Source organism: Cololabis saira, chromosome 15 (assembly GCF_033807715.1).
Source record: "Cololabis saira isolate AMF1-May2022 chromosome 15, fColSai1.1, whole genome shotgun sequence".
NCBI lineage: Eukaryota > Metazoa > Chordata > Actinopteri > Beloniformes > Belonidae > Cololabis > Cololabis saira.
In genome coordinates, this window is record NC_084601.1 from 24371409 (window position 1) to 24396703 (window position 25295).

Here is a 25295-nt window from a genome sequence, read left to right on the forward strand (position 1 = left end):
TGCACAAGCACCTTCTCCAACAGCCCCCTTGCTGCTGTCCAGCCCTGACTTATCAAGGCTGGCAGGGTGGAGAGGCTGACGGGACACACCTGTGTCCCATCATCCTGAGTGGCTGCAGCTCCTCCACCCTGCCACATCGACATTTCGACTTTTCTCTCGAAATTGTATTTCAACATTAATATGACATTTCGACTTTTTTCTCGAAGTGCACAATAAAAAGAAATCTTCCCCTCTCCAATATTTTTTCTCCTACATGGCCCTCATACTCTTCCGTAATATATATTTATATATATGTGTATACGTATATTTTTTTGAGCAGTGTTTTTTTTAATTGAAAACTACAGCTGTCGGTGCGTTGGCAGGAAATGGAACGAGAGCGGAGCTGTTGGGAATAGTTGGAGGGGGATTGTTGGGAATACTCTGAGGCTTCCTGGGAATTTTCTGGTGACTTTGTCCCTCAAGTGTGAGAATCTACACGAAGAAGTAGTTGATTGGTCATGGAAGATCATCCCCCTGATGAGTCCTGGTGTTTCACCTGGAATGCTGGGCAGCAGGGGTGGTATAGACACACTGAAGGAGGAAGAGGAGGGAAAATGCAGTGGGAGAAAGGTGTAGACTGGGAAAAGAGAAATCAAGTTTCCAGTGAGTAGAATTTACTAGAATCACACAAAGCTGAGATGACATGGAGGCAGTAGGCTACCTTTTGCAGTTACTTTGAAATGCCATTTTGCGAATTTGCTATTCAGGTGGCGTTTTCTTGATTTTACAGTGAGACTGCGTCAAACGTCACTGCGCCATATTCAAACTTCAGAGTGGATGAAGGTGCAGTGAACGGCAGCCATTCTAGTTACTGACGGAGCATTGAACGTCCCAGAAATGAGTGTCAGCTGTCTTTCGCTAGAGTTACGTGTCGAGTCTATTCTGGCGCTCAATCGTGGATAAAACGCAATCAATTTACACAAAGCACATCGAAACTTGGAATTACAATAATCTTGTGGAAATTTCCACTGGAATCTGTTGTTTACTGTTGTAATTTTTTACTACAGGGAGAGTGGAGTAATTTGTGCCAAGGGGCAAGTTGTTCCACCCCTGTTATCTAGAAAACCATAGAAGAAATTGGTCATGTGATCACATACTTTTGGAGAGGCATCCATTGCAATCATCCTGCAAAGAAGGGAGACACATGGCTTGAGAAGTAAGCACATTTAAGTTCAAAAAACAATTTGATGTCCTCCAAAGTAAAATTTCTACGAACAAGGTTTTTTGATTGCAGTGTTTGAACAATTATAGACAACTTAGAAAACAGTTCACACATGTTTTAGTGCTTTACTAAGCTACACCATGAATCTATACGGTTAGCATGATAGTAACTTAAAACAGCTAGGGGATGCATTTTCTTCCAAATGGTGGGGTTGGGGTAATTTGTGCCAAAGGGCCTGGGTTATGTTGTGCCACTGGCACTTATGATAATTTATTAGATAGGGCTCTGAAAAGCCTGAAGAAAAGCAAATCCAAAGAGAAAGAGCTCTCCAGTAGCTCAGAGTTACTTTCCGATACCACTGAGCGATGGCACTGATTATGAGAGATCATGTGTCCAGAGTGATGGTGATGATGATGGTGATGATGTTGGTGACAAGGATCTGTCTGCTGGTGACTTTTTCATTGTGAAGTTTGCAAGTAAAAAATCAAACTATAATCAACTACATTGGATTGGTGGACACAGTGGAAGGTGATGACATCAGTGCAAAGTTTCTGAAGCAAAATCTTAAGAGTTCTGTTGAAAGCCTGTCTGAAGAGTAGGAGTAGGCTATGTGTTCATATGTTAATTGGCCTTGCAAACTGGCATTTGATGTTGTGAAAATTTTCACTGTTTTGTCAGTTCCTGTTTTATTTTGAAACCCGTGTCTTTGTGTTTCAGTTATGTCTTGACTTCCCTTGTTCCCATCTGCCCTGATCATCTTCACCTGTGTCTCGTTAACCCCTCTGTATATCTGGTCTTGTCTTTCCCTTGCTCCCTGCTGGTCCGTACTGTTTCTACCTCCATGTGTCATGTCATGTTTTGTGTTTTTGGCTTAAGTTTAGGCTCTTGTGTTTTGCATTCCTGCTCAGCAGCGCTTTTCTTTGATTTAAGTACAATAAATCACTATTTTTGGAATTCCTGCCTCCTGGTCTCCTGCATCTGGGTCCTACTACAACCGCACCCTGACAAAAATGTTAATTTTGTATTGAATTTGTTTTGCTTTTATATACAGTAGCGTCATTGTTTGTGAGATTAAAATGATATGTTCTGCCAATGGCACAATTTACCCCAGTGTATTTTCTCTAACGGCACAACTTACTGCTGAGGGCAATTTGTTCCACAAAACCACTTTTTTTTCAAAAGCTATATTTCTCATACAGTTTACTTTAGATTCAAAGTGATTGTTACCTGAGATGCACAACATCCTAAATTATATGTACCAATTTTAGTTGGAGGCTTTGCTGTAATCCCCTTGCTTTCAAGGCACTTAATTCAGTATATTTGGGATCGGCTCCAGATCAGTTCCTCTAACATGTGAGAGTATGACTGTGCTCTCTAAGGGCCCTTCACATATTCATAAAACTCGCTTTCTGGACTCGTCAGACTTTAAGTTAAAAGTATGCTCAGGTCCCCCCTCACCTTCTTAATCGGGGCTGATCTCTGTTTCCTGGTGAACGACCACTTTGGTAACAGACATGTCTGGGTGCTGCTCTTTGGCCTCTTTGATGGCCTGAGCCAAAGCCTGCAAACAAAAACAAAAACCAAGACAGGAAACAGATTCATCACCTCCGATCAGACTAACCTGGTAAAACACAGAAAATGCAGTTAAAAAAAGAGAAATATGACTGTTACAGTAACTCTGACTTTTGTTTGTGTGAATGCAGTGAACCTGTGATTTTCTCGTTTTTCTCATCAACTTCGTTTCATTTGGAAAGAATATTCAGATGTACATTTGTTTTCATGAAATTTTGTTTTGAATTTATAAATTCTCATGATTATTATTATGTTTTTTCTTGAAAATATGCAAGTTTATAAAGTGAAAGAATTCTGACATTGAAAATTAACAAGTTTAGAATGAACTTTTTTTAATATTTTTTATTTTGTAAATTTGGAATTTTAAAAAGTAAAAACATAGATTTTTTTTTTTTTCAATATTTTATTCCTCTCTGCTGGTTCTCTTCCTACGAAGAAAATCAGATGGCCCTAAAATGCAGTTATGCTATTTTAGCTGAATTCATGCTAGTTTTTTTTTTCTAGCTCAACTTTAAACTGTTTGTGAGTTTATGAAGTCAGTTTCGCTTGTTTTGATTCTTTTACTCCCAAATCTTTAATTAATAAATCCTGAAATTGTGAATTTCTTAAATGGTGAGCCCAGATACCCCCCGCCACGCCTTTATTTTTCCTTAAATTACCCTAATATCCCATCATGCTCACTCAGCTAGCCTAAAACGTGTAAGAAGATTATCTTCTGTAAAGTAAAACGTGTGCTAGGTCTGTTTAGCTAACTCAACTTGAATTTGAACTTTAGACTGAGAAAGTTGGCATGTTTTCTTCTTAAAGTGTCATGGATTAATGCCCAATCATGGACTTGTAAATGTATGTTTGGCAATTAAGAACTTTTGTGCCAATTTGTGAAATCATGATGTAAAGAGTTATTAGCTGTTTCTCGCTAATTTATAAGTCTTTCCAAATCATGATTGAAATCACCTGAAACCATGACAGCCAACGTTCAAGCTAAAATATAGCCAACTAGCTGCTTACTGCAGAGATCATCACTGATAATGATCCATGAGCAAAAATGAGGTGGGAAAAAGGCCTCTCTTGTGTTATCATTTCCATTCCTCACCTTGTCATGATCAATTTCAGTGTCTCCAGTGATAACGATTCTCTTTTCAATGCGGGTCTCAGAGATCCCTCCTTTCACCGTCTACAACAGAGACATGAAACAGACTAAAATACATATTTGACTTATACTCACTGACCACTTCATTCGGTACACCTGGTATACCTCAAAGTATATTCATATGTATATACTGTGTACATACATACATATTTCCAATTACTGGAAAAGATAAAAACAAAAAAATATTTTCACTGTCCCTGCCAGAAGATTATAAATGTTAACAGAATCCACAATTTCAGGGAAACCAGAAAAAGTAATGATATGATGATATGCACTGGCTACTATATATACTTCTAAATACAAATAAAAAAAATCTTGAACAGCCTCTACAGTTTGAGTAAAGGTTGAGAGTGGTAGCTTAAACTTCCCCATTTAACTCAGTATTACACTCATGTGCCTTTTCTGACAATATGCATGGGCCTAGCCCCAGTCTTCTCCATCCCTCTGATCTCGTTCTAACATTTGGGATAATGCTAAATAACTGACAGTTTTTCCTCACAACCCAGTCTTATTTGAGCCTCATTTGACAATGTTTGAAGATATAAATATAAACTGAATACTCTCTGTGAACTCACAGGAAACTGCTTTCTTTGTTGTGGTTTATTATCCGCCTGGTCCTTACTCAGAGTTTCTCTTTGAATTATTTATTTTTATCTTTTTCATGTATTACTTTACTTTAAATTAATGTAATGAGACACTTTAACATTTATGTAGATGTTGCCTTTTCTCAAAATATCTATCTCTCCGCAAAATTCAAAGCAAAGTCCTCTTGCAGAAGTATATTAACTTATCAATACCACTTATTGGTTCACCAAATATCAAACTTCCTCTCCCACCCAGCCAGCATGTGTATGTGGGTCCCATTTGAGCTAAAAGTGGGGTGCAAAACAGGGTCCAACATGGGCTTGTCTGCAGGTTGTGTGGGGGTCCTGGCTGTGTTTGTCCACATGGATCTGAGGGAGAACTGCCTGGTTTTTCTGGTTGTGGTGCAACTGGTTACATTTTTAATCTGGGGCATACTTTACTAAAACTATGTGGGACCCACACATGTTGTCCCTTTATTAGCTCATGCCCATGTAGCCCACTTGTATCCCTCATGTTCCCCATATTTTCGGCCCACATAGGCCTCCGAATTGGGAATCATAATACCTCCTCTGAGTTTCTCTCTGAAAGTGAGAACGTGTTCTTGAACTCAGTATAGAGACTAAGTTCAAGGTAAATCTAGGAGCAATTTTTATAACGGAGTGACTATTTGCACCAGGGTACAAATAGCAAGCCCCCACCAGCTGAGCTATTGACACCCTGTTGACATATGAAAACAAATGCGTTGCCCATGCGCATGTGCACCAACGTGTCTGCAACAGAAGGCGCTGTTTCACTTGCCCATGCGCATGTGCACCACTCTAAAATTGGAACCATAGCTGCGTCCGAAATCCCATACTTCCACGCTAATGAGTAGCAAAAACAGTATGTGAGATTTTTTAGCGTGTCCGAAACTAATTAGTACGTACACAATAGTATGCGCTATCCATACTCATTCATGGACACTTGCTAAGCAGAAACTTCTCACAATGCAATGCAGCAGTGTTTGGTTGCTAAGTGATACGTATATGTCACAAGTATAATATTAAGTAAAATAATATTATTATATAATATTAATATTATTATATTCATATATAATAATATTATATAATGTAATCTTGTTTGGGCCAGGATAAATGGGAAAGAGCGGAGCGCTGCTACTGCTGCTGTGACAGGAGTTGTTACCATGGCAACAACTACCGTCCAAACGGCAGGAAGTGCCGTGTGGCTCTGAGTAGTACGTCCGAATTCATGCATACTACTGATATTTACTCAAAAGCCAAATTTAAGTATACCTTTTGAGTATATACTGTTTAGTATGGCATTTCGGACGCACCGCATGTCAAACAATAGAGCCAGGCAAACGTCTGCTCTCACACTTTTGAATGAACAATTTTTGCTCTTATGTCATGTAAGATATTTTGAAGAGATTAAATGAAGTTTATCAAAAGTGGTGTGAATACCTGTCAATCACTGTTGAGCTGATGTTTTTTTTTTTTTTTTTATAAATAATTTTCTTACATTTTTATTTCTAATAATACATGGGTGCAAATAGCATACATTGATATTTGTAGCAGGGTGTAAATAGCCTATGCATCAGTACTTGCACCCATGTGTAAATAGCCTAAGCCTTAATAATATCTCAATCGCCATCCAGCTGGTAATAAATACTTTTGTGAGACACCAAATAGTGTCAGAAGATCTGGCAGCTCTGGCAGACGTGACTGTTAAAGAAGTGAACAGACCTTTGTGATCTGGGTGGTGGTGGTGGTGCTGATGGTCTCAGAGGTGATGGTCTGGGCTGTCAACAGCACTCCTGATTCCTTTTCTCCCAGACTGTCCACAGGCTGTGGGAGGGATATCTTTTTCTTTTTTGTTATACTGCATAAAAACTGATCAGTATCAACACATTCAATCCATTTGGTCGTCAAGGAGTTGTTTAAACCCTCTGCTGTGGTTCTCAAACTGTAACTAGGGGGATCCTGGTTGCTGCAAATTGCCTTCTCATTAATCTGAGTGTTTGTGCTCAATCTGTGCCTATATGCCTGTACTGGACATCTGCATCCAGAGAAATTAGAAAAAAATTTGAGGCAAGTAATAATACTTGGCACGGAGGGGAAAATATTTCACAAAAACCTCATAAAACCAAAGAAAATGTTGACTATGAAACTGCAGATTTGGGACTTTACAATGTCACAACTTCAGAGTTTTGGTTTGCTTTCCCTTCAGTTTATTTAAATTTATAAAGCCAGAAATTCAGAGTTTTTTTCATGGAATTGTGCTTCCTCCTCGTCACAAATTATTTCCTCACATAGCCCTAATACCCCATCAAGCTAGTTCAGCTAGCCTCAGAAAAATGTGTGTTAGGTTTATTTAGCAAACTCAACTGAACTTTGAACTTTAGATGAGCAAAACAAAGTGTAATGGATTCATGCATCATCACAGGTTTAAACTTCTCCATCACACTAAATTGTGGCTCCCTAACAGAATCTTGCCCAGACACTCTAGAAAGCTTGAAACAGTTTAATTGTGCAGTTCGCTGTTTAATTGCGCATTTGGCTGTAATGACCCTCACCTGTGCAGACTCATATGTGATGGTCTTGGTCTCAGTATGGACAAGCGGGATGTCCTTGTAGGCCACGGTTCCTCTCAGGGAGTTGGTCACGTCAGAGATGGTGACCATCTGGGTCTTTAGAACCGGAGACTGCAGAAATCAGGTAAACACAGATATATTGGTTTTCCATCCATCTATTATCGATAGCCACTTATTCCAATTTAGGGTCACAAGCATCTGCTGGAGCCTATCCCAACTTGCTTTGGGTGAAAGGCAGGGGTACAGCCTGGAAACACATAGTATGTTTGGGTGAACTGAAAATGTTCAAGTCTATGAATTTGGGTGGAGTTCATCTGCTGGACTCACTGCTGGTTGTAGTTGGCCGTTGACAGTCACTGTGCGGAGCGGCGAGTTGGTGGAGAGACGCTTGTCCCACTCGCTGGGCCGAGGTTCTGGTACCGACTCCATAAAACTCCTCTTAAGCTCACTGATGCTGGTGTGGTGACGCATGATCCCAGTCTGGGTCTTGTCCAGGTCCTTCAATGAGACATAAAAGCCACGTTAGTTCCATGAAAGGGGGGAAGTGTGAGCACGAGCAGTGAAACAATGACTGATGGTGATAGGATGAGGGAAATGTGTACAAAGGGAAAAAAGAAAACAAGTAAAGACAGAAGACGACACTGTTTTTAAATGAGTAGCTACATTGAGTAGCGACATGTGATAAAGCGATCATCCATATAGGAAAAGGAAGTTGTAACAAAAATTAGTATTTTAAGTTGGTATTTTTTTGGTTGATATTCTGCTGTCCCATGCTTTCTGACTTGTGTACAATGTTACAGTGATTAATTATCGTTTTACACGTGACATCAAAATGAGGTGCACTTGTGTTACAGCAGAGCATGTTAAAAAGAAATACAGGAAAGGCAGGATTTGCAGAGTCCCAACGATTCTGCAGATCCTGGGTAGAGCTAAGACAGAGAACTGTGGTCATTGCTTGTACCTTATGTAAGAGAGAGTGGATTTTCCTTACACGGTCATAGTCTTCAGGCAACAGGTATTCCTTCAGGAATTTGACAAAAAAAAACAAATAAACCCCCCCTGTGCCCTCATCTTTCACCCTACTTCATTAACAGGCACCATGAAAGGGCTCAGACCCGATGCTTGATGCAGTGAGGGGGCAGTGGGAGTATCATGCTGACCTTATGCATGTCTTAAACCGCTCTAACAAAAACTTTCTGACACTGCAGACTTCTTCCAGCGATCCCACAAAAGGAATAATACTGCCCCTGTATGTTTACATCAGAATGAAACCATACTGCTGCTCACAAATCATAAACATGATAACATTAAAGAGGAAGATGTCCTCATACAGAGCCTTGTGGTACTCCTTGGTTATTCCAATACATGTTTCCACTGTATAATGTATAGTACAATACAAATAAACATGGTTAAATTATCATTACAATATGTTGTTGCCATCACCTGTTTTAAATAACACCATTTTGTTATTTTACATCCATACTTACACAAAATTGATAACTTTTTTAAATGTTTGTTAATAATATGTAAATATACAATTTGCTATTGGCATGCTGGTAATTCAGGAAGCAGCCAAGAAAGTTTGCCTGTGTTACCTCCGGTAAGAGCACAAAGGTATTTATACGTGGGAACAGCGCTGATTCTTATACTCGGCACGTAAGTACACAGAGTGCATAGTGTACTATGTTGGAGGTAGGGCTGTTCGATTAATCGATTTTAAATCGTAATCGCGATTATGTAATTAGAACGATGTTAAAATGTGAAAATCGTAAAATCGATTTTTAATTTTTTTTTTTTTTTTTTTTTTTTTTTTTTTTTTACCTTGTCTGCACACATATTAATGATTGATACCATATTAATGATTGATGGAAATACCTCTCAATACCTGCGACAAGTGCCCCATCGGAGAGGCTCTTTAGTGTAGGAGGGGGCGTTGTAACATGCCACCGGGCATCCCTCAAGCCAGATGCGGTAGACCGGCTCGTGTTCCTTGCAAAAAACTTGCAAATGTGAACAGCAAATGTAATGACTGACATTACACACCTCTACCTCCTTCATGGGTTGCATTATTATTTAGCATGCAAAGACCCAGTTTAGTTTAATTAGAAAATGTCTTGTTTTATTTAATTGGAAATATAACTTACTGTATGTTTGCAAGTGCTGATTTGCTGATTTTTTTTTCCAGAGATAAAACTTTATATTTTATTATATTTTTTAAAACTTTTTTTCAACTTATTTTACAGAGTTTTGCACTTTATTCATTCATTTTTGGTTTAATAAGAGCAAAGTTTGCACTTAAAGCCCAATGGGGCAAATATTCAATAAAAAACAGCATATTTGAAATCATTTCTTTGCCTTTTGTCAATTCACAAAATAATCGTAATCGTAATCGGAAATCGGATTTTGAGAGAAAAAAATCGAGATTTTATTTTTGGGCAAAATCGAACAGCCCTAGTTGGAGGGTATTCATAAAAGTATCCCATTTGGGATATAGCCAAAGTTGTATGTTTGCAAGAGCTACTTCCGTGTTGCATGTCCATGCCACCAACAGACATGACGAGAAACAGCAAAAAGTGATTTTTATTTGTCCCACCTGACATGAATCTAGTGGACCTTTTCTCTGGAATCTGATTTTATGATGATTAAACACCAAAGTTAGGACCAGATTCAGAGTTGCGCTGTAGAAAGTGAAGTTGTTTTTTGTCGTTCTTTGGCTACTATTTCAGTGAGTTTTTGTCTCAGAGTCTTTAATTCGATAACAGTCCAGTGATTTTAGAGTTTAGCAGCTGGTCGCTAGTTATGGTTTTCCACAGTATGCCACATTGCTGACTTTTTGCCATGTATTAGCTTAACCACTTGGTGCTGGAATCGTCATTTTTACGTGGAAATGGTCCTCATAGGATTAAAATTGTTCAAGTATGTCATAAAATCCATCTATTTCCATGAGATGTTTTCACATTTTATCATGACTATACAGTAGAGACACATGAGGAGAGGGATGACATCATCCGTCATGGTTGTACCTGAAAGCCAGGTACACTGTCAGCAAATCAGCAAGAAATGATTAAAACTAAAAATCTGAAAAAGACTGCAGAATTTGCTATTCTGCAGGTTTATGACACAGCGAGGACTTTTACAAGAGAAGGAAATGTCATCCCTTTCCTTATGGAAACTCACCACGGTAACCATGACAACAGAAGTTCAGTCATACATAGACAGTCTGCAGCATGAAGAATGGAGATAACGAATCAGACTGGGGAAGTCAACGGGAACAAGAACAATCCAGAACCAGAGAGGGACAGCTGAGGGACATCAATGACTGGGAAAGAGAGAAGGAACTTTTTTCTTTGTATCATCACAGTTCAGAGAGCGTCTGCAAACACTTGAACTCGTCAAAGCAGCCAAACAGCAGAGGGAATTCATCATAGATGCATTCCTCTTACAGACCAGTCACTGAGCATGCTCAGTAACCGACACCTGACTGAATGGAACCACAGTACAGTCATGTACATTGGTTTCATTTCTATGCAGATGATACTCAGCTATATAGTCTTGTGCAAAAGCCTTGATCCCTCTTTAAATCCTATGTTTTGGGGTTTTTTGCTTCAGTTTGTTTGTTTTTTAATCTTAAAAAAATCAGATGATCATAGTGGGCCTTAGTATTAAGTAAATACAACCTCAGACCAACGACACTGAACATTTTCACCATCCTATTACCTTTACCTCTAAATGAAGTAACATGAAAAGAAATGTGTGGGAACTACTAAGCTAGAGGATTTCATATTTGTCTCAGTGGAGTTCATGGTCCTCTTAATGATCGCAATCCCAAACCATGAACCCTTCATCACTGCTTAATATGCAAAAAATTAACAGAACCTGGCGGAAACTTACCGGTAGCCTCACAAACACTATGGAAACGGTAAGGGGGTACTTAGGATACTCACACAGTAAATAATGGTGTGATGAAAAATGATGTTGTTGTCTGAGGTTTCATTTACCTAACACCAATTTCCACTACAGCCAGATGATTTTCACTGTTTTTGCACAACTAACTTTTGCACAACTGTAACTTTGAGATGACCTTTCCCAATTATTTCTTTCACAAGACGACAAACATGACAATAAATGAAGTGAAGCTACTTGCATGAGAATCGGACATGAAAATGGTGCATGCCAAGCCCTTAGGGTTCAGCTACAAAGAAAGAAAGAAGGAAACAAACATAGAAATGAAGCATAATGAGAGTGAACACAGCATTCCTGGAGGCAGACGGACGTTAACATCAAACAAGCATCACAGATATCTGAAGACCGAAATACAAACCTCCAACATTAAATTGCTATGTCTGATATAAATAGTTTCACCCTCGAGTCTCTTAGCTCTCTTCTGTGGAAAATAAGGACAAGGAGGAAGCTCATCATAAACAACACAGGATTGATTTAAGTACTCAAGTCACTTCATTTGTTAAGTGATTCTCTGGGTGTGAGACCGCTGAAAGACACACACACACACACACACACACACACACACACACACACACACACACACACACACACACACACACACACACACACACACACACACACACACACACACACACACACACACACACACTTGTCACGTTTCCATTACACTTTTGCGCAAAAAAAAATTAAATGTCGGCATTTCCGATGAAGGCAGCACTGCAGGGGTCGGTGTTTCTGTTGAACTGTGTTTTTTGAATAAGCGTAATTCACGTAACTCTCTGCGTATCTCGTCCTGCGAGACTTCTCTTCAAAACAATAAAAAAAAGAAAATCCTCAAAACTGAAGAAGATAGACAAAAATATCTTTAGTCTTTGATAAATTATTGCGATTGCTGCTATCGTCATTAAATGATGAGGTAAAGCCTTTATGTGATGTATAATGATTACCATAAGTATGTTGCAGGACAACTACATCATATTATGAGGTTAAAAACAGCTGGAAACTAGACTTTAGATTGACCGGCTGTGTCACATCCAGACATGCAAATGCGCAAAAAGTGTTTCATATTACAGTTTTGGAAACAAGTGGATAATCAAATCAGGTGAAGAAAACCACCTCCTGGAAGTGTAAAAAGGGTTTATTCAATATTTGGGAGTTTTTTTTTTTAAATTAGTGCCATCTCCATTACAGGGTTTCTTTGTCGATATTTGTTTCTTGCACAAATCTAGTGGTAATGGAAACGCACTTGTCCATACGTGGTCAGCTTGCAACAACTCAAAATCAGTAAAAGTAGGGACAATATGGAAAATGCAAAAAAGGAGCCAAACTCTGATATTTGATTTCTGAAGCCTGAAGTGAAAAGGTTTCTAAATCATTATTAATCACCTGCTGACATCATCTCTTTGAGGTCACATCATTTTTTATTTCACCACATTACTTGCTATAGATTTCCAACGTTTTGTGGAATATCCTGCAGGTTTTTGATTTGTAAAAATGATGTACAGTGACAAAATGAAAGACAGTTGAGGAGGGGAAAATTAACATGAACTCTTGGATCGATAATCTTTAGCAAAATTATATTCAAAGGGAAAGCAAAAACCAATACTTTCCCTTTTATTTGCATCTCCCATGTCATCTCGACCTTTTGTTTATTTTGGTTGTAGTCTCTGTAGTGCATGTTGTCCAAACTTTGTAAGCCCCAGAAATATGTGACTCATGTCTCACAAAGAGGAGTGATGACCATGACACTGACATGAACAACAGAAGAAAAGGGCTGCAGGAAAACAAAGTCGTTTTTTGCAGTTCACAGTTTGGCCATTTCAGCAAAGAAGATGAAGAACTTAGCAAACAACCGTCAGTAATGAGCGTGAAGAGCGACAGATAACCATGAAGACTCTGTGACTGGTTTTTCATGCAAAGATGCTGCTGAACAGAGCGGAGACTGTATCTGCTTCTCTGCATATTTTAAAGGACGTCACATTAATCTATCACCATTTTTTAACCTTCACGTGTCTTGTTGGAAAAGTATGTCAACCCCTGGGAATGAACTGGTTTTCTGAATTAATTCACCATCACATGGGGTCTGATATTCATCTAAGTCCTTGTTACGGCCCCGGCAGCAGTCCTGTCCCCATGCTGCTCATTTATGCCGAGGGAAGGCCGTCACTACCCCCCCGACAGCCTGGTCTACTGTGTCGCTGTTGGGGTCCATCGTGTAAAGCAGGGGTAAGCCTAGCTCAGGGGTCGGCAACCCGCGGCTCTAGAGCTGCATGCGGCTCTTTAGCGCCACCCTAGTGGCTCCTGGAGCTTTTTCCAAAAATGATTGACCTTTAATTTTTTTGTTTTCCTTTTTTTCTTTTTTCTCTTTTTCCTCTTTTTCTCTTTTTTTCTTCTTTTTTCCTTTTTTTCTTCCTTTTTCCTTTCCTTTTTAATCTCCACATTTCAACTTTTTTCTCAAAATTTTGACTTTTTCTCAACATTTCAACTTTTTTCTCGATTTCAACTTTTTTCTCAACATTTCGACTTTTTTCTCAAAGTGCATAATGAAAAAAAAAATCTTCTCCCATTTATAACTAATATAGATACATGCAGCATGTGTTTGTCTTCATTCTAAGGCTTATACAGGACTTAATTTTTTGAGGCTCCAGTCATATTTGTTTTTTTTGTGTTTTTGGTCCAATATGGCTCTTTCAACATTTTGGGTTGCCGACCCCTGGCCTAGCTGAACCTTAGGATTGTTTCTAGGTTATCTCTGCGGATTTTGTCCTTTTAAGGTGAACGTTTTGATTGAACGCACCCTTTGGGCATCCATAACTCTGGAGGAAACAGTCTGGTTGAGCCTCCTTGGGCGTGACTTCAAAAAAAGATTTCAGTAGCACCAGTCCAGCAACGAAAGCAAAGCCCAAATCATGACGCTACTTCCGTTGTGCTTCCTGTCGTGGATGATGTTTTGATGTTTTTGCTCCACACTATGTTCTGATTGTTCTTCCTGAGCAATTCAACTGGTCTTTCATCGGTCCGCAAAACCATTTCCCCTCTAGTGTTGTGGATTACAGAGGTGCTCTTTGGCAAACCTTTAACGTTTTCTTCCTATGTGGTGTTCTATCTGACTGTCTAGTGCAGGGGTCAGCGACCCGCGGCTCTAGAGCCGCATGCGGCTCTTTAGCGCCGCCCTGGTGGCTCCTGGAGCTTTTTAAAAAAGAAAATCATTTTTTTCTTCTTTTTTTTCTTTTTTTCCTTTTTTCTTCTCTTTTCTTTTTTTTCCTTTTCTTTCTTCTTTTTTCTTTTTTTCTTCTTCTTTTTTTCCTTTTCTTTTTTCTTCTTTTTTTCCCTTTTTCTCTTTTTTCTTCCTTTTTCCTTTCCTTTTTAATCTCGACATTTCAACTTTTTTCTCGAGATTTTGACTTTTTTCTCAACATTTTGACTTTTTTCTCAACATTTCGACTTTTTTCTCAAGATTGTACTTCAACATTAATCTTGACATTTCGACTTTTTTCTCAACATTTTGACTTTTTTCTCAACATTTCGACTTTTTTCTCAAGATTGTACTTCAACATTAATCTTGACATTTCGACTTTTTTCTCGACATTTCGACTTTTTTCTCGAAGTGTATAATTTGAGGCTCCAGACATATTTGTTTTTTGTGTTTTTGGTCCAATATGGCTCTTTCAACATTTTGGGTTTGGTCTAGTGACTCCTGGTAGACTCTTGAACAGAGATGTTTCCAGTTCCAGTGATGTCTTCAGTCCTTTAGCTGTTAGCTGCCGCCTCTTTACCTCATTGAGAATTTTGTGTTGTGTCTTTGGAGTCATCTCGGCTGGATATCACCTCTAGGTAGAGTAGTCAGAGAACTAAACTGTCTCCAGTCTAACTGTTGACTGACGGATGTCTAAGCACGTTGAGGTGAATTTGAGTCAGTTCCAGTCTTCCCAAGGAGGGGTGGTTGAAAACTACTTCTCTGAAATGGGACATTCTGTTATCAGTAGTCACTGAAGGCTTTCACTTGTTTGGCGGTGATGTTTTTGCTCATTTGTGATGATGGCATCTCTTTGAAATAAACAATATAAAATGAGCAGGGATCAAAGGGCCATCTCTGGTTTTCAAAACTCAACTCAAGTATGGGAAACAGAGAACGGTTTGCTTATTTTTCACTTTTTAAATTGTGACTTAGATGAAGATCAGGGGGGGGGTCAACAGAGTTAGACTTTAACAAGTATTTTCTAAGCCAGAATATCACCTTTACTCTATGCTACACTAAGCTAACTTTTTTCTTTGTAACTGTGAATGAGCTCTTGTCTTTCACTATACTTTTCATCTTAGTCTGACTTATAACTTAGAGAATTAAAAACTACTGGTATTTCCTCATAACCCTGTCCAACAATAAAAAAAAAAGTTTTTACACTAATTGACTGCAGTATATCTTTTGTGAAATACAAGCAGAGATTACTGAGATCCAAGCAGAATCTCTAATGGTTGAATGGCTTCAGCAACGCCACTCTTGAATGATTTGGAAGATGCTGAAAGAACGTCAGAGTAACAGCAAGCAGAAAATTGCAATGAGTTGACATGGAGATGGCAGGTCAGCAAGACAACTAGCTGTGACACCCGCTGACCTTCCTCACTCGAACCATCTCCATCTTTTTGTCCTGTAGAGAGTGCTGTTTCCCCCTCAGAAGAAACACATATTAACACCTGTCCTCACATTAAGAAACATAACATGCAAAAAGGTTTTCTAATTAACCCCAAACTTCCTGTGACTTTAACTGGTTAACTGAGAATACAAACCCAAGACAGAAAAACTTCTGATAGCACAGACAATGTATAACAATTACCAACATTTCTTTGCAGAGTGAACCCAAGGTATTTCATGGTCTAGCTAACTATTTTCATTTTATTTGCTAATATATACATTTTTGGGGAGTTTTACATCTGCAACACATTCCCAAAAAAGTCTGGAACAGTAAAGGTTTTACCACTTTTCTGTGTCTCTGTTTCTTCTCACAACATTAAAAATGTGTTCTGGGATTGAGAATACCAAGTGATGAAGCGTTCCAGGAGTTATTTTGATTAATTTGATGAAGATTTAGTTTTTTACTCTGTCTACGTTTATTACAGATACTTCTGAACCCAGCAATGTTATGGGGAAAAAAATCTGTGTCATCTGCATATAAACTGACATTTGTATGAAATAACACAAAACTAGGGAGCATGTGGAATAAAAGATGCAAAGATCCTCATACAGAGACTTGCGGTACTCCTCAGTCAGTGCAATCCATGTTTCTACGGTCTGATGGTGCACCCCATCTCTGGACAAGCTTACTAAACCATCTTTACCTTCTTTAGCATGGATTTGTAAGGGTTTGTGTTGCATGAGCTTAATCTCTTTTGGGCCCATCTAGTGATGTATTTGGCTGTTCTGAAGCTGAACATTCTGTTTTTTTGCAGCTCTGCTATGGTCTTCAGGTGAGCTATGCAGTAAATTAAGGATTGCTCAGGTGTTACCTTTTATGTGCATATGTTGGTCATGGATGATTGTATGATAATGAGATGAGGCTATTGTTTTTTTATGTTATAATGACCCTTTGTGTCAAAGTCTGTCCAATTTTTGTTGGAACACTTATGGATGTTACTGATTAGGTGAACACAGTAACTTTGTGTGGTAGTGAGCTACACTACTTGATTCTCAGTGGATCTTGTAACTTGTGTGTGAAATTGTGACTACTTGTGCTGGCAGTTCACATTTGAAGTACTCGTTGCTCTTTCTGGGTTGTTTAGTAACCAATCTATTAGTCTTGTGCCTGTTTGTGTTCACTTGGTTTTTTGTCACACTTCCATTTTACATTGATCCTCATAATTGAGAGTATCCACTTTTGGCTGGGGAAATTATTAACCATCTGTCTCTCCTGCCAACTATTTCTGTGTGCAATATGTTGAGATCTGAGCATATCACACTTGGTCAGTAGTAGCAGAAGTTCTTAGTTTTTTCTCTAGTTTTTCTTTTTCTTCTTTTTACAGATGGCTTTGGTAATCCTGTTTTGGTGGCTTTGTTTCTAATCCAGCTTGGCAGCACCTCTGACGGTGTGGATATAACTTCCCTGGCATGGATCACATTGGCCTTACCAATCTAGCTGCTGCTTGCGATGTTATTGGTGGTGGTCCTGTGTTCTTCACACTTCTTAACTCTAATAAAACCTTGACTCCATTTTATGTTGCAGCCCAACAAGCTGGGTTGTAACAACCGGTAAAGATCACTTGAAATATGAAATAACATCATTATTTCTTCTTTCACCTCCTTACTAACTCTAAATTGTCTCAGCGGTTGTGAAACGTGTTTCAGATTTAAAGTGAAAGTAAATTACCATGAATTCTTTGTATCTGGCAAAGAAACAGATGAAATAACTTGGGTTCATTCAGTCTGCAAAGACATAAAACACGTGTGTTCCTTGTCTGTGAAAAAAGGTTCTAGTCGGAAATGTCTGGTTTGAGATTGTAAATTTCACCACAGATGGTTGGTGTTCATTGATCAGTATTCTGTTTCACATAAAGCCCTAGCATGTCTACAAAGAGTTAACCATTCTGAACATGTCGAGTCTGGTCATGCATCAGGTAAACAAACCTGGCTCTTTCTCTCATTGGTTACAGATGGTGAATGCCTCCTCTCTTTCTTGGTCGTGTGCTGGTAGCATACACAAAACTCACATATTAAGGGTCAATTCCAATCAAAAACATGCTAAAACCTATGTGTGGGAGCACATCCAGTCCAAGAAGCAAAAAATCCATCTACACGTGTGTTTGTGAAGAGTCTGTTACCTTGATTTCTGGAGTAGATTGTGGTTTGGGGCTGTGGTGGCTCTTGGTGTGTTCTGGCTTACATTCCGGTTTGTGCTCCATCTTCTTGTGTGAGGAGCGTTGGCTTTTGGGTGTGGAGCTGTAATGGCGGTCGTGGCGTTGCAGCATGGGCAGCAGTGGTGATGGGGTCGCCTCCCCCGGAGAGACCGGGGACATAACGGGTGCGCTGACCGGGCGACTGGATTTGTTGTCAGGAGTCAAGGCCATTGCTAAAATAGTCCAAGGAGGAAACAACATTTTAAAGTCTCGGTGAAAGCGGTTGGTGCACGTCAAATCTAAAAAGGGTTATAAAACCATTTCCAACAGTGAGGCATCACATCTGCCTTTTATGGTGACCATATCTAGATTGTACGGAAGAGTATTAGGGCCACTTAAAAAAAATAAAAAGAATTCTGAGAAAAAAGTCAGAATTCTGACTTTAATCTCAGAATTCTGAGAAAAAAGTCAGAATTCTGACTTTTTTCTCAGAATTCTGAGATTAAAGTCAGAATTCTGAGATTAGAGTCAGAATTCTGACTTTTTTTCTCAGAATTCTGAGATTAAAGTCAGAATTCTGAGATTAGAGTCAGAATTCTGACTTTTTTTTTCTCAGAATTCTGAGATTAAAGTCAGAATTCTGAGATTAGAGTCAGAATTCTGACTTTTTTTCTCAGAATTCTGAGAAAAAAGTCAGAATTCTGACCTTTTTCCCAGAATTCTGAGATTAAAGTCAGAATTCTGACTTTTTTCTCAGAATTCAGAGATTAAAGTCAGAATTCTGAGATTAGAGTCAGAATTCTGACTTTTTTTCTCAGATTTCTGAGATTAAAGTCAGAATTCTGACTTTTTTCCAGAATTCTGAGATTAAAGTCAGAATTCTGACTTTTTTCTCAGAATTCAGAGATTAAAGTCAGAATTCTGAGATTAAAGTCAGAATTCTGACTTTTTTCTCAGAATTCTGAGATTAAAGTCAGAATTCTGAGATTAGAGTCAGAATTCTGACTTTTTTCTCAGAATTCTGAGAAAAAAAGTCAGAATTCTGACCTTTTTCCCAGAAATCTGAGATTAAAGTCAGAATTCTGACTTTTTTCTCAGAATTCTGAGATTAAAGTCAGAATTCTGACTTTTTTCTCAGAATTCTGAGATTAAAGTCAGAATTCTGACTTTTTTCTCAGAATTCTGAGATTAAAGTCAGAATTCTGACTTTAATCTCAGAATTCTGACTTTTTTCTCAGAATTCTTTTTTTTTTTTTTAAGTGGCCCAGAATTCTGACTTTTTTCTCAGAATTCTGAGATTAAAGTCAGAATTCTCACTTTTTTCTCAGAATTCTTTTTATTTTTTTTTAAGTGGCCCTAATACTCTTCCGTAAGATTGCTTTGCAAAAGTCGTAAGAAAGATTATTAAAAGAATTAAGACTACAAGACAGAGGTTTTGCAAATATTGTGGTCATTATTGACACAACTACAAAACAACAATCAATGCTCCCACTTTGTAGTTGAGTTTAACTACTTCAAGGAACTATTGCAGTTTGAATGGGACAAGAATAAAGATTGGTGATGATATTAAACATGTCTAATTTTGTCGGAACCAAGAAGCTTGTCTGGCTCGCTAAAGAGACCTCATTAAAATATGTAGTTCTTTGTATGAACACTAAAAGTTGTCTCCCAAAGTGAGCTGCTTTCCACTGACCTCCATGTTAAAATGTCTCATTTTCAGTTCATTTATATTAGACCACAAATTAATGCATAAACAGAGTTTCATGAGGGGCCGCTACATCGTGGTCTATCGTGTCAATCGACTAACTATGTAATGCTAAGCTGTAAATTAAGACCAGAAGTAGAACAGAGATGGATCTCTCTAACTTTAAAGATAATATAACTTGTTGTGTTGTTAACTGTACTGGGAGACCACAGTCACTGGATCGGTCTGGAAGGGTTTGGGGGTGAAGATGGCTAATTTGTGGTAACACAGGTACGGTAGTTGTACTCCAACCAGGCCTCTACGCTTCTTTGATGTAAGCTTGTTTTCCTCATCTTGGGGTTTTGGACTTCCTGTCTTTCACGTTTATCACTAAATAACCCTTCTGACTGTTGGACATTAAACTCCAAACAGGTTGGAAATGGTTTTATAATCTTTTCCAGACTGGTGTGAAGCAAAATGTCTGCATTTATAAAGAACTGAAAACCTCTATAAAACTTTTGTAGATGACTGTCTCTTCTCTCGTATAAAGGTCATCCATGAACGACTGGAGACATCGAAACTCTAATTTGTCTTTGAAACCTCCAGGGCGTCCTGGTTGAGGTCCTTTTTTTTTTTTTTTTTAATATCTTTTTATTTCACAATAATTTTCACAATTCACATTTTCACATGCATGATTTCTATTATACCCACATTCCTACCCTCCCCATAATTACCCTAGGGGAAAAAAAAACATACATTAAGGGAGAACAAAATTAAATAAATATTAAAAAATAAATAAATAAATAAAAAAATATATAATGGCAGCAACAGCGATATCAAACTATATATATATATACCCATATATACATACAAACATATACATATAAGGCACAAGTTCGAAAATAAAGATACTCATTGGTCCCCTTTGGAAAAATTATCCAGTTTTGAGAATAATGGGAACTAAAATTCTTGAAAAATATGAGCACGGTTGTATTTTTCTAAAGTTAATTTTTCCAATGGTAAAAAAACTGAAATTTGATCCAAAAAAAACTTGAAAGTTGGAGGGGAATCATCTTTCCAAAGTAAAAGTATGCATTTCTTAGCGAAGTATGTGATCATAATTAATATCCTGCTTTTTTTCCGGTCTAACTGAAGATCCAGTGTGTCATTTAATAAATACAAATTGGAGCTTAACTCAAAATTAATTTCTAATACTGATTGTGTGAAGGAATGAATTGATTTCCAGAAACTTATTAAAAGATCACATTACCAAAACGTATGTACAAATGTTCCATCGATTCTTTTACATCTTGGACATTTTGAAGAGATATCCTTTGAAATTTTGTGCATTTTAATTGGAGTTAAATAAAATTTGTGAATAAATTTAAAATTAAAATTACATTTTAATTAATTAAAATAAAAATTAATTTAAATTTTAATTAAAATTTAAAATCACTGGTTGAGGTTCTGATGTCGTACCTCCATCCAGACTGCGGGAGTTCCTCTTACTGGAGGAGCGCTGGAACATCGGCGCCGGTCTGTCGATTAGCGAGCTGGCCTGCCGGGTCTGAGCCTGAGTCCGACCGCTGTAACGGAACTTGGAACCCAGAGCCAGGAACTTCCTGGGAGTGGTGGCCATCTCGGTGGAGGTCAGCCTGAACAAGCCAGATGGACGTTGGTCACAAGATCTGATGCTGTGTCAGTTTGGTAACATGATATAAAAACAGAGAATCCAACCTGAAGAAGGTGTGATGCTCCACACAAACCTTCCAAAGCTTTTTGGCTGCTTTATAGTTTGGGAGTTTGAAGCCAATGGCACTCTCGTACTGTTCCACCTGTCAGACCAAAAAATAATGTTAAAAGAAATAACAATGAACAAATGCATTTATCTCCTCAGGTCAGGTTACTTTATTGATACCCAAGGGTAAACTGGTTTTGCAGTCGAGAGTTAAACAAGCAACAGAAAACAAACAATCAGTTCAGGAACAAGACATTTAAGAAAAACACATACACATAAAACAAGAGACAGCTTCGGCTCGACAGAAAGTGCTGCAGTTCATGAAATAAATATAAGAAATAAAAGACATGAGGCTAAAAAAGAATTAAAACACCAAGAGCAAAATTTCCTCCAAGTTAGGAATGGATAAGAGCAATAAGATAAAAACATTGTAAAATACATCGTGCTCCGAAAAGTGACTTGTGCAACTTTTGTGCAAACTACAGCTTGTTCACCAGTGTTACTGCAGCTGGAACAAAGCTGTTTTTATAACGTTTTGTTTTACAAAATGGGACTGACAACCTCCGTCCAGAGGGGAGAAACTGAAATTCACTGTGCAAAGGGTGTAAACTATCATTTAAAATGGTCGTGGCTATCCGCTGTAACTGCCTGGTGTACAGGGAAGAAGGGTTCACCTCTTTCCTGTCCCCTCAACCTGCAAGACTGATGCTCGTCCTTTCTGAGTCTGGTTCTGCCAGAGGTTTCTTCCTGTTAAAGGGAAGTTTTTCTTTCCACAGTCGCCTGTTGTTGCTCAGGACGGGGTATTGTATAAAAGAAAGGTTTTGATAAACAATAAATACTCTTGTCATTTCATTGGCTTTGTATTAATTGGACTCCATTGGAATAAGTTGACTGTATTGTTGAAGTGCAAGTTCAAGTCGATAATTGTGTGTATCTTCAATATTTAAAATTCACGTTTCATCTACAAATTAATTACAATTTAAATCTGTAACATTTACTATTCATTAGACTTTTCTGAGGTGGAGGGGGGGTGTTGGAGACTGGTTATTTTGTTAGGTGACTTTGGGACTAGTTAGTAGTCGTGTCAATCCGTAAAACTAATACTACTACTACTGTAATTTAGCAGACCCTTTTATCCGAAGTGACTTACATCTGAAAGAACAACACAAGCAAGAAATCACATAGCAGGGTACAGCTGGATCAATGCTGGTCAGACTGCTGAAAGTCCAGCTGGACACAGGCGCTGCCATGCCAGTGCTAGAATGTATTTATTTATTTCCCCGCCCAACCCAACAGTCCCTTTATACAAGAAATCCAGGTCTAAAAAGACACCATCATTTGATCATCCTGTCATAAGTACATGCAGCTTACTCAGTGCTGAGTTTGCTAACGACAAATCTTCTAACTCATTCTCATGAGCAGAGAAGTTTACTAGATGCAGAAGTGCTCCTTAAAGATCTGAGTCTTTAGCTTGTTCTTAAAAGTAGGTCCAGACCAGCAGATCAGACAGAGTTTGGTAGGTCGTTCCACCATCGGGGAACAATGGAGGAGAAGAGTCTGGATACTGATTTCACACCACGTTGTGGTGGAAGAACCAGGCGTCTTTCACTGGCTGAGCTGAGCTGTGGAGAGGGAGGGTAGCTCTGGATGAAGGAGTGAAGGTGGAGGGAGTGCAGCTCTGGATGAAGGAGTGAAGGTGGAGGGAGAGTAGCTCTGGATGAAGGAGTGAAGGTAGAGGGAGTGTAGCTCTGGATGAAGGAGTGAAGGTGGAGGGAGTGCAGCTCTGGATGAAGGAGTGAAGGTGGAGGGAGAGTAGCTCTGGATGAAGGAGTGAAGGTGGAGGGAGAGTAGCTCTGGATGAAGGAGTGAAGGTAGAGGGAGAGTAGCTCTGGATGAAGGAGTGAAGGTAGAGGGAGTGTAGCTCTGGATGAAGGAGTGAAGGTAGAGGGAGTGTAGCTCTGGATGAAGGAGTGAAGGTAGAGGGAGTGTAGCTCTGGATGAAGGAGTGAAGGTAGAGGGAGTGTAGCTCTGGATGAAGGAGTGAAGGTAGGCAGGAGCCGTTTGGGTAATTGTCTGGTAGCCAGAAGCAGAGCTTTGAACTTGATGCTGCAACTGGAAGCCAGTGCAAAGAGATTAGCAGCGGAGTGACATGAGCTCTCTTGAGCTGGTTGAAGATCAGACGTGCTGCTGCATTCTGGAGCAGCAGGAAGGCTGACCAACAAGGAATTACAGTAGTCAATACGTGACATGACCAGAGCCTGAAACAAGAGCTGTGTCGTATGTTCTGTCAGGTAGGGTCTGATTTTCCTGATGTTGTAAAGAGCAAATTAAAAGCAAGTCAATCCTCCAATAGTGTAGAAATAGCAGTCGTGCAGTCACATATTTGATCTCAGCTAATTTATTAAAACATTTATAGTGAGTTCAACATCAGAAATCCACTTCTCTGTGTTATTGAGCTGCAGTTGAAAACAACCTCATATGCAGTGGTGGACAGTAACAGAGTAAATTTACTTGAGTACTGTACTTAAGTACATATCCAGAGGATTTGTACTTTACTTGAGTATTAGACTTCTTTGGTACGTATTACTCTTACTTGAATACATTTCCAACACAAATATTTTTACTTTTACTCGAGTAAATTTCTAGGAAAGCTGAAAAGTACTCGTTACTTTCAGGTCTGCTCTTTTTTCTTCTTCCCTAAAATCCTATTGGACACAAGCTGTTTTTGTCAAAGGAGGAGACCTATCACAGTGCACGCTCTCCACTGGGATGTACGTAAAGCGGAAATACGTCAAGCCTCCTCAAAACGATACCGCCAAAGTAGCCTGCGTTTGTCAACACAGAGGCGCAACAATGCGCCTGCTTTTTTTGTAAAGCAGTGGTCTTTGAGGGGGATCCAGACTTAGTTGGATGGTGCAGGTTCATTTGGTTTCAGTTCATGATTGTTAATAAACTCTGCATCATCTGCTGTCCTCTTATGATCCCATTCATTTGATTTGTTTTTGGTGTTTCTGCAGGTTTTATATAACATTGTGGTTCTAAAAGCAGCACATCAGTGCAGCTGGTTTCAAAGAGTTAATTCTCAGAAACAAGAGTTAAAAGATCCTTAAATTAATTTAGAAAAAATATAGTAATTTACTGATGTGGAAAATAAGAAATTTACTCTTACTCTTACTTTTACTTAAAGTAAATTTAAAAGCATTTACTTTTGGATACTTAAGTACCTTTTAAAAGCAAGTACTTTTCTACTCTTACTCGAGTAATATTTTGACTGAGCTACTTTTACTTGTAACAGAGTAAATTTTGACCAGTAGTATTTGTACTCTTACTCAAGTACTGGGGTTGAGTACTCTGTCCACCTCTGCTCATATGGAAACTAGCTGAACCAGGATGGGGCTGATGTTCTACAACCCATGCAAGATGATGAAATAACTAGTCGTGGTCTTGGTCTTGATACTCTCTGTTCTTGGTAATGTCTTGGTCTCGGTTTAGGCGTTCTTGACTACAAGCCTAGTAGGCGCCCTATGAGCCCTGGCTGCGTATTTGCTGAGTTTGAGTGTTAGGGCAAGGCCATATCTCACATGATGGATTTAGATTATTTAAATCTCTGTGTTTTCACAGCTAATAGAAACGACAGGCAATTAACAAATCCACATGACTTTAGGTGTTATCCAATCAGAACAAGGAAAAGATTGTATATTTTCTGTCATCCTGCTTTTTTTTTTTACATTTTTACTGCAAACAGAAACAACCTGAGTGATCAAGACGGATGTTGATTTGTCACTGAGGCCTGGAATGACATGAATCTGGTTTTTCCTTGAATCAGATTCATGATGGTGACTCAGTAGTGAGGCTGCAGAAAATGAAGGTGGTTTTCTGTTCTTCTTCAGCCGCCAGCTCAGTCAGTTTTTGTTGGGTCAGTGTGGTCATCCTGGCGATTCATGCTCCTACCCAGTGGTCTAGCGCAAGCTAAACACCCCCACTTAT

The 25295-nt window shown here is 38.8% G+C and overlaps 1 protein-coding gene across 1 annotated transcript in view; it reads right to left on the minus strand.

The window, feature by feature from the left end:
• Window positions 1-252: 252 nt before the first annotated feature.
• Window positions 253-25295, minus strand: part of epb41a (erythrocyte membrane protein band 4.1a) — a 52400-nt gene continuing 27357 nt past the window's right edge. The window contains exons 10-21 of the mRNA XM_061741147.1: window positions 21308-21405; window positions 21050-21225; window positions 17872-18119; window positions 17678-17737; window positions 15675-15719; window positions 11420-11482; window positions 7426-7596; window positions 7081-7209; window positions 6251-6352; window positions 3867-3947; window positions 2660-2762; window positions 253-616 (exon numbers count right to left, since the gene is read on the minus strand). Of these exons, the coding sequence (XP_061597131.1) occupies window positions 2664-2762; window positions 3867-3947; window positions 6251-6352; window positions 7081-7209; window positions 7426-7596; window positions 11420-11482; window positions 15675-15719; window positions 17678-17737; window positions 17872-18119; window positions 21050-21225; window positions 21308-21405 (1272 nt within the window). The 3' untranslated portion in view covers window positions 253-616; window positions 2660-2663. The remainder of the gene's footprint in view (window positions 617-2659; window positions 2763-3866; window positions 3948-6250; window positions 6353-7080; window positions 7210-7425; window positions 7597-11419; window positions 11483-15674; window positions 15720-17677; window positions 17738-17871; window positions 18120-21049; window positions 21226-21307; window positions 21406-25295) is intronic.